Below are 14705 nucleotides of genomic sequence, written 5' to 3' on the forward strand. Positions count from 1 at the left end.
CCTAAAAATACTGCGTGTAATGGCATGCATTAAAACCATATGAACATCAGGAGGCAAGATACTAAAGACTAGTAACGTCCATATATTAACTTACTTTTAAAAAGACTATATTTATGTAAAAATGCAAGTCATCTTTAAACACTGTACCTAAATTTCTCTTAGAAGGCAAACAGGGCTTTGTGAAGAAATAAGAGCTAGTTATCTTGCATGTCCCCTTATAGTCTGAGGAGTAAAAAAGATACTGATGAGGCAAAGTCCCCATCCAACTGTAGACATCTGAACTATGTGAAAAGAATCATGCCCTACCAGTGCCTCTCTGTTGACTATATTCAGAATCTGGGCAAGTAACCCTAAAGAAGTATGAACTGTAAAAATCAAAGGTTAGAATAAACATCCCACCTTGTATTATTATGGAAAGTAAAGACAAAGTTTAACACAGAATCATGGAAATAGTGTGGGACAAACCCTCTGGGGATGTTTAGTCCAACTTTCTGCACAGTACTGGACTATCACTACCACTAGATCAGGTCAGCTGTGGTTTTGCCCAGCTGACCTCCTCTAGTGGTGCAAACCTCCAAGGACAGAGATTCAATATCCTCTCTGAATAACAAATATCTTAATTTTTCATTTCAGATCTGATACAATCCAAGATGGAGATTCTTTCAGCTCTGAAACAAATACATCACAAACCCTTTGACTTAGAACTGTAAAGAACCATTACTTTGGTCCTTATAAGGACTTTCCTGAAGGTAGGATTTGTTTCTTGGATGCAAAAACATACTGCCCAATACTGAAAGATGCAACAAACTTGTAAGATTTCTTCATTGCTTTCAACCTAGTTTCTAGCTTCAAGGATGAAAGAAGATGAAGCACAATGAAAATGAAAGAAGTCCTATAAGCAAATATCCTTCTCCCAAAAAAAAACAGAGTTGATACCTCAGTAGCTTTACATTTCGTCTCTTCCAGGGTTTGCACCAAGTCTAAGTTGTCCAACATGTTTCCTGTGGAAGATGTCAGCTCCCGAAGGAGAGAGTCTTCCAGATCTTTCAACAAGTTTCTGTTGTCACTTGTCTCCTGGATGAGATGTTCTCTCTGTTCTTCCAATTCCCTTCTTTCAAAACCCGTAATGACACTGAGCAACTGATCCTCTAGACCTTTTAGTGTAACTACAGATAGAACGCAGCACACAGGTTTTTGTTTGTTTGTTTTGTTTGTTTTGTTTTAAATAAGGACAGCCTTTAGACAGTTAATTTCATCTTAATCATCTCATAAAACTACAGCAATACAACTGAGTGACCTGGTTAGTAATTGTATATATTGATTCTACCAATGCATCCTAACCTGGCAGGTCTACGAACAGATCTTTAGCTACGTTTCAAATTAAGAGAGAGAAGTGAGAAGAATTTTATATTAAGTCAGATGATAAGTATAAGGGAGACTATGAAGTTTCAGAGTTTTGTTGTCATTTCAGAAAACCACACATGCCCTAAACTTGCACTACAGCATAATCACTACTTTGTTACTAAACACAAACTATTGCTTACCTGTATAATTGATAACCATAGCTTTGCCAAACACAGAGGGAGTATACTTTGGGTTTGCTAATTTGGTGTTCAGGTACAACCTAAAATTACTGTCATAGTCAACCTCTTTGTCGCCCAGGACAATGAATGTTCGCCCCTGTGCAACTTTGATATTCTTCTCTAAGACATTGTCTATCATAGGATCAATGTATTCATCAACACCATGCAGCAAGAAAGGATTTCCATACTTTATGGCAAGTTCTAGTTGTTTAAGGAAATCTGGGTCATTAAAGGAAGCCATCTGCAAGAGAAGAATGGGAAGATATGCAAACAGGACTGATTCAATTTTCTGAACATCGTTATTTTTACAATAGCTGCTAGCACTAATGAAGATTGCTCTATGTTGCTCTTTGCCTTTACTCTTTAAATGATATAAACTACACTGGTACAGAACAGTAAAAATGCTCTTTTTCTAATCAGTTGAGAGTGACTTCCATTTGAAGAATTATTCCAACTATGCCTCTGACTGCGTTACTGTTGTACAGAACTCCATCCTGGAGCTGAGACAGAACGCAAGCAACACCAGCATTTTGGTTATATTATTTTTCTTGTACTGAGGCTGTCCAAGATCCTGAAAAAATAATCATCCCCAAGGACTTGAAGGTCATGTGAACAGTGATACTTGCTATCCATTTTAGAGACACAATAGTCATCACATTTGTTTTTATATAACTGCATAATTGTTCCCCATTCAAGGTAACAAGTATTGATGCAGCTTTTAAAACAACAAGTAAAGAGGTTAAAAATTTATCTTTACCCTCAGGTTATTTTTTTCTTCCTTCTTCTTAATCCAATTTAATGCCTGTTGTTGTGGGTCAATACAGAGTGGAAAGCGGCTTGCATATGTTGTCAGGATGCCATTCTGGACGGAGAGCTCATCTGGAGGCAATCCTTGGGAAACCCACCTGGGAAGGCAATGGATCAAAGACTAAGCTGGAATGAAAACTTGAGTGGAGAGCAGGACATTTCAGTAGGCAGTAAAATTATGCAATCCATTGAGCATAGTATTAGAAACACAAGCAAACATATAATGTATGGGATTGCAAGAGCAATATAACGTATGGGATTGCAAGAGCAGCGTCAAAACTCGGACTGACTCATTGCCTGAGTCATTTGTAACTACACCACTCAAAACACCAACTGTTGTATTTGCTGAGGAATCTTGCAGCAGTTGAAATATGGATTACCTGGGCATGCGTTTATTTCCAAATGCACTGAATTCAATGAAAAGACTCCTATTAGGCCTTGAGTTGAACACATATTATAGGTAACTCACAAAAAAATATGTATATATAAAAAGGTATTATATGCGTGCAGGTTCACTGAATATCCTTGGAATATAAAGAACAATGGTCTGTTATAGCAAATAGCCTCTGCTAACCAGGAAAAAAAAAAACGTCTCCTTCCTTGCCATCTTTGAGGCATGAAAGTAAAATGCTCTCTTCCCTAGAATGGCTGTGCACTTCCATCCACAATGCCAATTCTATGCTACAGATTCAGATCCAGACTCCCACTTTATGATTTCACGTACAGTAGTCATTGGACTTCTTTACTGGACATACCTGCTAACCTCCACTTCATTAGTCAGAAGGTTTTCTAGCCTAAATGGTTGACTGAGAGGGATCTCTCGTGAGAGGACATCTTCTTGCCACATTTGATAAATCATTTCATTACGAAACTCCCAGTTGAATGCTCCTTCATAGCTCAGAAAGGCAGCACAGAGCAGACAGTCTCCAAGCAAATTCAACTTTCGTGTTTTGTAGTCCTCTAATTCTTTTGCCCACCTGAAAGAAAAATAAGGGAATCCTGGGTGAGTTTGTAACAGGGGGATGGGAATTATGTACATTAACTGCTGCTAATTTAGCTGCAAATTGAGACAGACCCTGAAACTTACAGTCAGTAGTTCTCTCATTATTGTGATGGCATCAGACACTGAGTTGGTCTGAACCTTCTCCCTTTTAATCTTAATTCACCTTTCTCATCTGCATTAAAATTGTTGTTAGTATTTTTCAAGGTCTCATAAATATTAGTTAGAATTAATATTAACTCTTCACAGAAAAAAAAAAAAATCATGGGAAGAGGCATTCCCAAAAATGTCTCAGTTTGATATATTTTATTCCTGGCACATGCCCATCTAATGTCAAGAGCGATCCTCTTTGAATCTAGATTTACCTCTCGTTCTCAGATCCCAAGCCAGAGATGAGTTTGTCAGCAGCTTCTAATCTCCGCTGCATAATCTCTGCTTCTTCTTGTAACTGTTGTTTTTCTTTTATTGCCTCTTGATATTTGTCCCCCAAAGCTTTAAGTTCTTCCTGAATTGTAGCTAGCTCTGCCTTTATCTTTTCCAGTTCCCGCTTACTTAAGTAATAATTCCGTTCTAGCCTCGCCACCTACATTAAGAAGGAAATATAAGAGTATCAGAGGAAAGAAAGGCTTTTGAGAGAAATCTTAAATTCTTGGATTTCTTTTGGCTATCTCATTTATTTTAAAGCATCCTGGTTATAAACAGTGTAAGTCAAAATAACTGGCACAGTTTTTCACCCACCTCCCCCCATCCTAAATATATACATTATGGTCTGAAACTGTAGTTACAAAGCAGATAAGTCTCCTAAACCAGATCTTTCAACACTTAAGTTATATTAAGCATGTATATGTAAGCAGTCCTACCAATACCTGGCAGGTCTGCAAGACTATTATCCTGTACAAAAAGGGAGGTTTGTCCACTCAGTAACAATGACCTCAAAAATTGTGAGGCCCATCATCTAGTGAATATAGTTTATCAGTGGTTAGATGCATGTAAAGAGCTTTTCTTGAAGAAATTTTCTCTACATCATCTTCTGGACATTAGATTTCCTTTGGTAACACAGCTAAGTTTCCAGTCTTTATAAAAAAAAAAAAAAAAAAAAAAAAAAAGAAATTAATAGAAAGGTCTGTGCTCAAGGGGCATGGATATTGTGTACTACTGAGCTCTACTCTGTCCAAATGCCATTCATTTTGAAGTATGCTTTTAGTAGACAGTTAAAAAACTGTGCTTTTCTAACCATGTTAGATTACCAAATGCCACCTGACCAAATTCCTCCACCTCCTTCATGCAATGGAGTGGATGGGAACCCCTACCACAGCATCACAGCACAACAAACACAGCAGTTTATCACTGAATATCACATTTCTCACCCCTACTGCAATATTTATAAACACCTCTTGTTAAGCACTTCAGAGTTCTTAAATGGGGCTGTCTGTGAAACTGATGTGTTATTTTTCTAATAACAATCATGTTTTGTCCTCCTCAGAGTTTGAATCCATACACTCTACCTTCTCTCTCTTTGGCTTGACTTCTCTAATTACATCACAGTAGCTCATCACTGCTTCAACAAACTTTAACATTCCCAGGCCTGCTCTGCTAACAAGTTCCATTTCAGTGGCAGTAGTATTAAGATTCTTTAACAGAGCTAAATGGGCAAAAACAAAAATATTGAAAGTGAGTTAATTATAGTGCAGAAATCCTCAGAGAAATAAGGTTTCCATACCAGCAATATTGAGCAACAATATGACAGACAATATGAAACATTTGTCAAAATATTAAAGAGACTCTGAACTTAAGATGAAGGTACCAGGCTAGAACAATAACAAAAAAAATACTGCTAGTGATTTCTCAAGTTCTTTCTCCAAAAAAGGAGTGCATACAGGAGTTGTTAAGCATATCTCAGTATCATGGTTTATTTTCACCACAGAAGTTAGATGCCATTTTGTTGAAAGAATCAAATTCACCTCTTAATGGAGCTATGGATTACAACTTTGGGAGTACCTGCAAAGTTTGGCCAATAAGCTTTATATATAGCTCATCTTCTTCCACTGTGTACATATCACATCCGAATTGTAACCACGTGGATGAGGTTGTAATGCTACTTTCTGAGTATCTAAAAGCAAACAGGGGGCCTGCTCAGCTGTCCTGTTTGTTTCTTGCCTGCTCTAAGCCAAAGTGTATGAGGTCCTAGCTAAGGCACAAACTGGATGTAACACAGAGAAGGTGTTTATACTCTGAAAAATCCAGTAATGCCAACAGCACAACATCTGCAGCACCCCAAACATGGCTGTCCCTTTGCACAAAGTGAATCCTACCCTTCCAAAGAACACCAGAAGGATTCCCACTGACACAGCTAATGACATTAACAAGTTACTGCAATCATTCCAAATACACAGGTCAGTTACTTACCTCGGATAGATTTCACTTGGCTGTAAGTAATTCCATCAAAGTTTATGTCCATCAGGGATCGCAGGAAATTTGCCTCTGACATCATTCCTTTGGCTGTCTTCCAGTCTAATTCTTTGTACCCTCTCATTATAAGCACACATTCCAAGACAGCTTGCACCTGTTTGGGGGGTTTCGCAAATGATCTAGAAAACAGGTGAAAGAGATAATGGAGGAGACAAAGCACATGATGCCAAACATGTGCTTCCCATTAAGACTGCCAACAACAGCTAGTGCATAAGACATCCTACTCAAAGGGAAAAACATATTCCAGCCCAGACAAGAAACAAATAACTAGATATGAGCTCAAAACCAACTGTTGTATTTGGGCAATTTGATCAATAAGAGACTAAAGGATTTCAGCAGTGGAAGGCCTAAAACCCTAATCTGTATTTTTCCCTAGGGCAGTGAGGCAGCTGTCCTCTGGGAGTAGCAGTACAGGATAAATCCACAGATCTACTAAAAAAAATGAAAATAAGCAAGTGTGACAGGGAATGGAAAGCTCTTACTATTTCCGGGAGAGCCAAGGACTGGATGTGCTTTCATATGTGTCCCCAAATACAAGGTGTATTTTAAAAACAAAGGAGGAAGTAATTCAGCAGAGAAGTATACTTTGATGCTATCAAAGCATCCCTGAAAAGTAACTGTTATGTGTTCCTACTCATGCAGAACAAAAACTGAGGAAGAATGAAGGGGTTTGGACAGCCACTGCTCAAGCAGAAACCAAAGCAGTTTCCAGTGCATCAGACACAGGGTAGAAATTACAGAGAAGACATCAAATGAAGGACAGGAAGAACAGGCTTCAGGAGACGTCCTGGGCTAGAAGTCAGGAGATTCTGTTGTGACCTCTGCTCCCAGACAACTGATGTCCTGACCTTTACCCACACACTGTGAATACAAGGAAGATGAAGCTAAAGTTCAGACCTACAAACAAGGGTCTTGGCAGTGAATTTCCAAGGGTTTATGCTACTGTACATCCGAATGAATCACCTGATCTCAGTAACATCAGACTTGTCAAGCTTCTGCAGCTCCAGTTTGGCAGCTTCTAAAACAGGCATGACTTCTGCCAGAGCTGACTCAGCTTCCATCTTCTCCATAGCAATAATCCTATTCTGTTCCTGTATCTCTGCAGCTTTTTCTTCAGCCAGTTTTTTCTTCTCCTCAGCTATGAATTGTAAAAGCAGGACCATAAGTGGGTTATTTAAAATTTGTGTGCAGAACATGTACTAATATAGACTTGCTCTTGGCTGAAAATCAGAAATTACCATCAACTCAGTACCCTTTACAGCTAGCTTGCCAATGTTTACAGGGCTCCATCCATCAGCAGTCTAGGAACACTGTTAGTGTTCCACACAAAGCATACATAATCTCTTTTCCTCCTATGCTTCCCTGTCTTTCCTCTAAAAGCAATTTTCTGAATGACAAGGTCCCTTGCTAATCTTGCTAATTTCTCTTTCCCACTTTACACCCTATACCTTGGTAAGGGAAGACAAGTGCAGAACACAGTAATTAGGTGTGCAAAGCAATGGCAATCTGAGTACGATACAGGACCTACTCTTCTAGCAAGATACTAAATCAGCACAGACAGAACAAAAGGGTCATCTCCAGAAGCAGTCTGAGCTCTTAGAGTGTCTTCTGACCCAACACAGACTATGTAAGCCTTGCTTAGCCTGTGGGACTCTTCAGTATTCGTAAACCACCTACCTACTTCTGTGTTTGCCGAAATCTCTTTTAACAAAGCCTCACAAGCAGCTGACTTTTCTGCTAACACAATCCTTTGCTCTGCAAGTTTCTTGTTCAGCTCAACCAGCTGTATACTAGCTTCTTTCAGTTTATCTAAGCCTCCATCCAGCCTTTTACATTGTGCTAGTAAGGAAACAAAAGAGAGAAATATTACTGATTCATTGGAATTATTGCACAGCAATAGACAATGTCATGGAAGGTAAATGTACTTATAGGTGCACTTTGTAGCAGGGCAACCTCAGTTGTGAAAGGAAAATCACTGTGAGAGATTTTTTGTTTCCTAAACCGCTCACCCTAGATGGTGTTAATGTCACCTGAGCTGCCACATAGTGGCCCAGCACCACAGCTTATTTTTCCTATTACACTGTCATGTTTTATCCTTTTCACATATTTCAGTGCCCACAGAAGTACGAGCAAGAATTGCTGCTTGAGGAAGAATGTAAAACCGTGAGCTAGGCTGAGCTGGTATTAAATCTAATCACTCTTTCCCAAGCAGACAAGTGTCTGTTTTGGAAACTCTGGCTAAGGTTCATCCACAAAAGACTTTGGGAAAAACATACCAGTAGACAGATTATGAACATTCATATATGGCCAGGATATTGGTCCAGTGTCAAAAACAGATGTCAGCACAACATTTGAGATAGTATAGATAACATTTTTTTTGCATAATGTGGGTAATATGTGGGATATTCACCCATTTTCACCACATTTCACTATTTTATTTTTAATATTTAAATTGTTTATTAAAAAGGAGAAAATGGCTACACAGCCTTACCTAAAATGAACTCATTTTTCTCCTCCAACAGTTTTGAATAAGTATGGATAAAATCAAGGTAATTCTTTGGTGTAACATGGTTGCTACGTCTCAATTTCTGCAGAAACCTCTTGCTAAAATCCCCTACTGATTCATGCACCACGACCATGTGCTCAACCACTGACTTGGAAATCTCTGCTGGAACACGTGTGTTACCTCCTAAAATTGGGCCAAGAAAATAAAAACAGATCAGACTTTTTTTAAGAGTATGTCAATGACCATCTTCCTTCTTTAACATACATTTAAGCCAGGCGAGAAAAAAAAAATCTGCTTTCTGGAGCAAAAAGCAAGGTCAAGACAGAGTTCAGAAGAGAACACAGGCCTCCTGGTAGCAGGTAGCCACGTCACATTGTCTCCAGAGTTGGGAGACTGAATTTCACCAATTTTTTAAAATCTAATTGAGTAGGAAAATTGCATCCAAAAACATTTTTGACCAGGATTTTGCATTACCCATGTAGACTTACAATAGCAATGACAATGGGAAAATGAGACCTACAATAACTTCAAACTAAAGAACACGTTTCTTAGGCTAGCCCAAGTGTTAAGGAGTTAAAATACTGACACTTTACATACCTACAAAGGATTTTGCAACTGCAAACAAGGCTTGTGGGGGCCAGGGCAAGAACCAATCAATACCAGTATTGTTGACAAGACCTTAAAATAAAAGCATAATGTTACCTGAAACAATTCCTTTGTAAAACTAGACCTTAATCTGCCAGATCGTCCTGTGCTTCATTTGCATAAAGAATTTGCAGGATCTGTCTTATTTGACTCCTACTTAGGAACAATAATTATCACAAAGCCAATGCTTCTATTTTGATAGTAAACAGTCAACTTTGCATCTCTGTCCTGCTAACACTATCATACTGTTTTTTAGACTGTAACATTCTGCAGGATACAGTCAAGAGCAGTAACTAGATGTTTTAGTATCTGGGCTGGGATTCCCACCAGTACCCCTCATTCATGTGGCTCCTGTCTCTCAAGACTCCTTTCAGCCACCTGTTATACAGCAATGTCCACCTGGCTCAGGTGGTTTTTCTCTCAGTAGGTGTCCCTATCATTCTGCTCTTCTTTTGCTTTTGGATACACAAATGTTTCACTTACCACCATCCTAGTTTCATAACGATTTAATATGATGCATTCCTCTGTAAGTACAGAAGAGAGGCTGCAGACATAGGCTGCCTGTGTACTTCCAGGTCAATGAAGATGACTAATTGATTTCTAACCATTCAGCTGGAAAATGAACTGATCTGGTAAATGTTAATCAATAATACACACTGATATGTGGTAATTAACTGGAAAAAAAATTACACAAGTGTCTAATCATGAAACCTGCTCTTCTTAGCTTTAGTTGCCATAAAGTGTGAGTGCCTGCTGGAGATTTTCTCTTGACTGCAAACCTGTGTTTCACAGGGAAGGGACTAACCAGTGTATACGATTAATACCTGGGAAATTTCTGCACCACATTCTCAGATTGTCTCCAACTGGGGACATTCCCAGGACAATATGAAGGTTGCTTGTACATTTGTTTACAAAATATTGCCAGATACTCTCTTTAGTTGGATTCACACCAGCTTTAGTAGCTTCATCTCCAATCTGACTCATTATGGTGTCTTTTTCATCATCTGGAAAAAGGGCTGGCACCATTCCTGGAACATAAGGACAGAAGAATGCTAGTGAGAACAACCTGTAACCATAGTGCTGGGGACAGAGAAGATGAGAAATCAGAGTCACAGGTTTTAAACTTAGTTCAGCAAAAATGATTCTGGGCAGTTTTGGATGAACCTATTAATCTCTCCTCCTTCTCTACCCCAGGCCACTATGGAAAATAGAGTAAGTACTTAGGATGATGCAAGGGGATTTAGAGGAAGATTTGGTTTTGTTTGGGCTTCAGCAACATAAACAAAATGTCACAAGAACACAAAACATTTTTAACTCAGCAGAGGAAATCATCATTAGTGTTTGCAAACCATCAATTCATTTTCATTCTCTCAGTCACATGGTAATATCGCATAAATTCCCTAATGACTGCCATAAGAAGAATGGAACTTGTAGAACTACACAAGGAAAGGGCTGAGATTTAATACATCTCCTTTCAAATCAGACTCTATAGGAACTTACATAAGGAGGGTGGTCACACAGTGCCAGCTGCTGCTCATTTTCAACTGCTGTATACAATAAAAGACACTAAATTATAGTTTAGAATAAACATACAAGCAGTTGATGCATTTCAGGTGAGTGCAATTCCAAAGCAAATGAGAGAAAAGGTGGGCCTGTGACTAAATGCAACTGTGAAGATGTAGTCCAGTCTTGGAAGAAATCTGAGACTCCTGCAACACTACGATCAGCGTGAACTAACCCTTATAGCCTTCCCAGATGCGTATAAATGACAGTAAGATGATGTGAAAAAGCCATCATTAAGGCGAAGATAATATCAGGTAGTACTGAAAGGTGCAACTAACTAAAGCAGCAGAGGACACAGGGTGAAACTGTAATAGCTGGACCAAGGATGCACGCAAGATTACAATTCACAAGCATATTAATTGGCAGTAATTCAGGCTGCCTGTGTCACCTGAAGTTAACATGTTATTGATGAGTTCCAAGAAACTCTCCTCTGCTACATGGGCATCTGTAAACAAGAAGACCATTGACTTGTTCTCTATACCCAGCTTCTGGTACAAATTTTTCAAGTCTTCTCGGAAGTTATTTTCTCTGTATCCTCGACTCAAGATGATCTCAAATACCTAAGGATGCAAACATATACTGAGAAGACATGGATGCAAGACATGACGGTAACTATGAAACTCAATTTTAATTAGATTGGATCAAAGGTTTTGGTTTATATACGAAATTCAGTAAATATGTAAGTATCAAAAAAATTAAGTGCTACGTTCTTTTTAAACAACTACATTTGTACAGCCCTGCAGGATCGCACTTCCAAAATTTGATTGCACTTTGCATTCACCCTCCTTTTTTGTTCTTCTCTTCCAAGCCAACAGCCTCTGTAAGAGGCTGTTGAGGGAGGAACATTTCCTATCTAAAATATTACAGTATCAATCACAGCGGGGTTTCTGCCTAGATCATCCACTGTCTAGACCTCCAAGCAATGTTTTTCTCTTCACATGGAAGAGAAAAACAGACTGATTGTATCTTGACTGACTTTCTCTTCTTAACCCTCTTCAATTTAATCCTGATTCCAGTATTGCTTTCCTTTTCTTCTTTCACTGCAAAGATGCACAGTCACTAACCTCACATCCAGCTGTAAAGGCAGCTAATCTTGTAAGAGACTGCTTTCCTGAGCCTCCCACTCCTATAAGCAGGGCATGACCACGATCCATCCGCATGATGCGATGTACATGGATTAAGTGTTCCAAAGCATCATCAAAAAGGACTAGATTCATTTTAATATTAACTTCATTATATTCTTCCAAAATCTCCTGCAGAGAAAGGTGGTCTGAATGTTACTAGGAAACCAAGTAAACAATAATTTAAATAAAATAACAATCTATTTTGCAGCATTACTGCTTCAAAAGATCATCAGGGAAAGTAAACAGTTGGAAAGCACAGCCAACTCCATAGATGATCCTCAATTTTCATTACTCCAGACCACAGAAGGGGGTGGGAGGTTGTTCTTCTATGCTCACTGTTGCAATGTGCACATAGAAGAACAAAATTCTTACTGCTTGAGGCAGGTTCCAGCACACTCTGCATGCAGAGAGACAAAATCATGCACAGTTCCAAGCTGAAGCACACTACCTGAAAGAGAGCTTTTGCCGCATCATAGTCTTGGATATCTTCATAAATACGAGGCTCTCCTTCACTCAGTGCCATTCTGAAATCTCCAAAAAGAATAGGATCCCTCATGGCCTGTTCCAATTCATCTCTGAAATTCTCTTCAATCAGTTTTTTTATATGGCCTTGTACCTTCAAATAAATGAAATTAGTCAGGCAACCTAACAAAGCAGGTATTTCTAGGTCCAGGAACACTCAGAAGGGTGACACTGATAATGCAGAGTCTTTGCTAAAACACTAACTGATTTCAAGGGAATAGTATGTCACCAGAAGATCCACAGACCACAGCCTCCTATTGTTTATGTTCTATGATATAAAATGATCTAATACTAAGCTGCAGAAGTTTAAGACAAAAAAAGGACAAACCTGATAAAAAAAATGTTATATTTGTATTAATATTATATTAATGAATGTTCTTCTCAGCATTCATATTGATGTCTTATCACCAAGATTTCTCACAAATCTCGCAAATCTGAATTAAGTGTAGAAATACAGAAAAGCTGCAACATAATTACCCTCATTTGTGAAAATTGATCTGGAAATCTGTCATTCTATATTAGAAGAAAAAGTTTTAAGCTGAAAAATACGAATCCACCTAAGTCTACTACTTTCTATCTAAGCAAGTTTCTTCGCAAGTAGCTTACATGGAAGTAAACTTTATCCAAATCCTTTCCTAATCCTCAAGCTATAAAACTGGCATAATTTGCTCTTGATTTAATGTTTAATGCTTAATTCTCTCATCTTGATTTAATTTGGAGAATTTTAGAGTTCCATAACAACCAAAATTGAGGAAATGAAACTTAGCTCTTACCTCTCTTTTTCCTACTTGTTTGTAAAGTCACATTCTGATATAATCCTTCCTAAAGGAAAATACTGATTTGAAACAGGAGTCATTTCCTGAGATTTCTCCTGCACTGCTCTCACACTCTGGCAGCTGTGCCACTGCTAATCAACCTTCCCAGACAGGCAAACCCAGTTACACTTTTTTTTCCTTCAGCAGATCTGCTCGCTTAGTCTGCCATGGTAACTTTATTTTAGAAACAAAAACTCTTCATATCATGTTTAAAGTTAATCAAGCAACATAGTATTTAAACAAATCTGCATTACAAGTGCAAGACTGGAATGCAACAGTTGGTAATACTGCTTTACAGGTGGTAATACTGCTAGTCGCCACAGTAATACTCAGTGACTACTAAAAAAATTAAAGAAATTACTCACCAATGCTTTGTCTGTTTCATTAACCAGCCTGTCATAGAAAACCCTCAGGCACTCATTTCTCCAAACTCTCACCATCTGGGTGACTGTTTGAAACCTGCATTAACATCAAAATATCAAACTGCACCAAACAAACTGATAAGATTCCTAAGGCCACAGAGTTAGTAACATTGACTGAAGTCTGGGCTTTTTTTAAAAAATCTCTTTTGGTATTGTTCTCTTCATAAGAATGAAAAAACAGTTTTCATTATTACCTCCAGATATCTTACTTAAGAAAGACTGATGTATCAATATTTGTCATCAATAATAATATCACAATTTAGGATGTTCCTAAACATCTTCTCATTTTGCTGAAAGTTTAAAGAAAAGTGACAAAATGTGATTGATTTCTCATACTATCAAGCTGCCTTATTTTCACCCAGCCTCATCCCATATAAATAGGTTTAGGACCACTGAAGGCAATTTTTATATTCCTACCTCTCTGGGGTTGTAAGAGTAAGTCCATTATAGACCCTAGAAAGATCCCGCAGGTTGAAAATGTAATGGAATTTGGAAGGAGTAGGGGGTAGGTCACAGACAATCATTTTATAAAGCTTCAAAGTACACTCTGTCATCCTTTCAGAGATTTCTGATATAGACTCATTAAACACCTGCAAACATGAGAAAGAAGAGAAGTTTTCATGCAACTGCCCATACAAAACTGAATACTATCAAACATATTCTGCTTTCTAGCTTTTAACCCTACTTGGCATGTTTCAAATAACTAAGGGCAAATTTTGTAAGGGCAAATTTTTTTTAAGGGCAAAATTTTTAGAAATTCATATTCCTGTGCAGGATTAACATTCTGAAGTTAAATGTTTTGGGCAGGGTCCATCTTTACCCCCAAGTTTGCACAGTGCTGAAAATAACATCACACTCCATGACTGGGATTTTTTAAAGCACTTCCATTGGAGAAAAAATAAACTGCTCTCTTCTAACTCGATGTTGCAGTTCACTTGCATAGTAATGCAGTCTACTGCATTACATTGAATTTTTCACTGTCCTTTGGGATAGACTTCGCTGACCTTTGTGTATGTGGTTATAGGAACCATAACCAATTGATTCACAGGTCTCAACCTATGAAAAGTACCAGTTTTACAAATTACCTCCTTACTTGAAAGTTCACATATTATTCAAGAATTTATCTACACAGTGTGAACACAAAAAAAAAAAAATACAAGCAGGGAAAAGTTCGCATGAGATTCTAAATAAGCAGGAAATAAGAGATGATTTCAGGTTCTGTGACAATACAGAAATAAATGTCTATTTC

General features: G+C 38.2%; 1 protein-coding gene across 1 annotated transcript in view; it reads right to left on the reverse strand.

Moving 5' to 3' along the window:
* Positions 1 to 14705, reverse strand: part of DNAH10 (dynein axonemal heavy chain 10) — a gene marked incomplete at its 5' end in the record, with an annotated part of 56748 nt that overhangs the window by 11034 nt on the left and 31009 nt on the right. The window contains 17 exons of the mRNA XM_084539243.1: positions 937 to 1166; positions 1545 to 1824; positions 2341 to 2488; positions 3146 to 3367; positions 3756 to 3973; positions 4896 to 5032; positions 5797 to 5978; positions 6823 to 6997; positions 7537 to 7698; positions 8351 to 8548; positions 8963 to 9043; positions 9835 to 10038; positions 10962 to 11133; positions 11638 to 11826; positions 12146 to 12313; positions 13400 to 13493; positions 13874 to 14046. Of these exons, the coding sequence (XP_084395369.1) occupies positions 937 to 1166; positions 1545 to 1824; positions 2341 to 2488; positions 3146 to 3367; positions 3756 to 3973; positions 4896 to 5032; positions 5797 to 5978; positions 6823 to 6997; positions 7537 to 7698; positions 8351 to 8548; positions 8963 to 9043; positions 9835 to 10038; positions 10962 to 11133; positions 11638 to 11826; positions 12146 to 12313; positions 13400 to 13493; positions 13874 to 14046 (3033 nt within the window). The remainder of the gene's footprint in view (positions 1 to 936; positions 1167 to 1544; positions 1825 to 2340; positions 2489 to 3145; positions 3368 to 3755; positions 3974 to 4895; positions 5033 to 5796; positions 5979 to 6822; positions 6998 to 7536; positions 7699 to 8350; positions 8549 to 8962; positions 9044 to 9834; positions 10039 to 10961; positions 11134 to 11637; positions 11827 to 12145; positions 12314 to 13399; positions 13494 to 13873; positions 14047 to 14705) is intronic.

Source organism: Aythya ferina, assembly GCF_964211825.1.
Source record: "Aythya ferina genome assembly, chromosome: 17".
Lineage (NCBI taxonomy): Eukaryota > Metazoa > Chordata > Aves > Anseriformes > Anatidae > Aythya > Aythya ferina.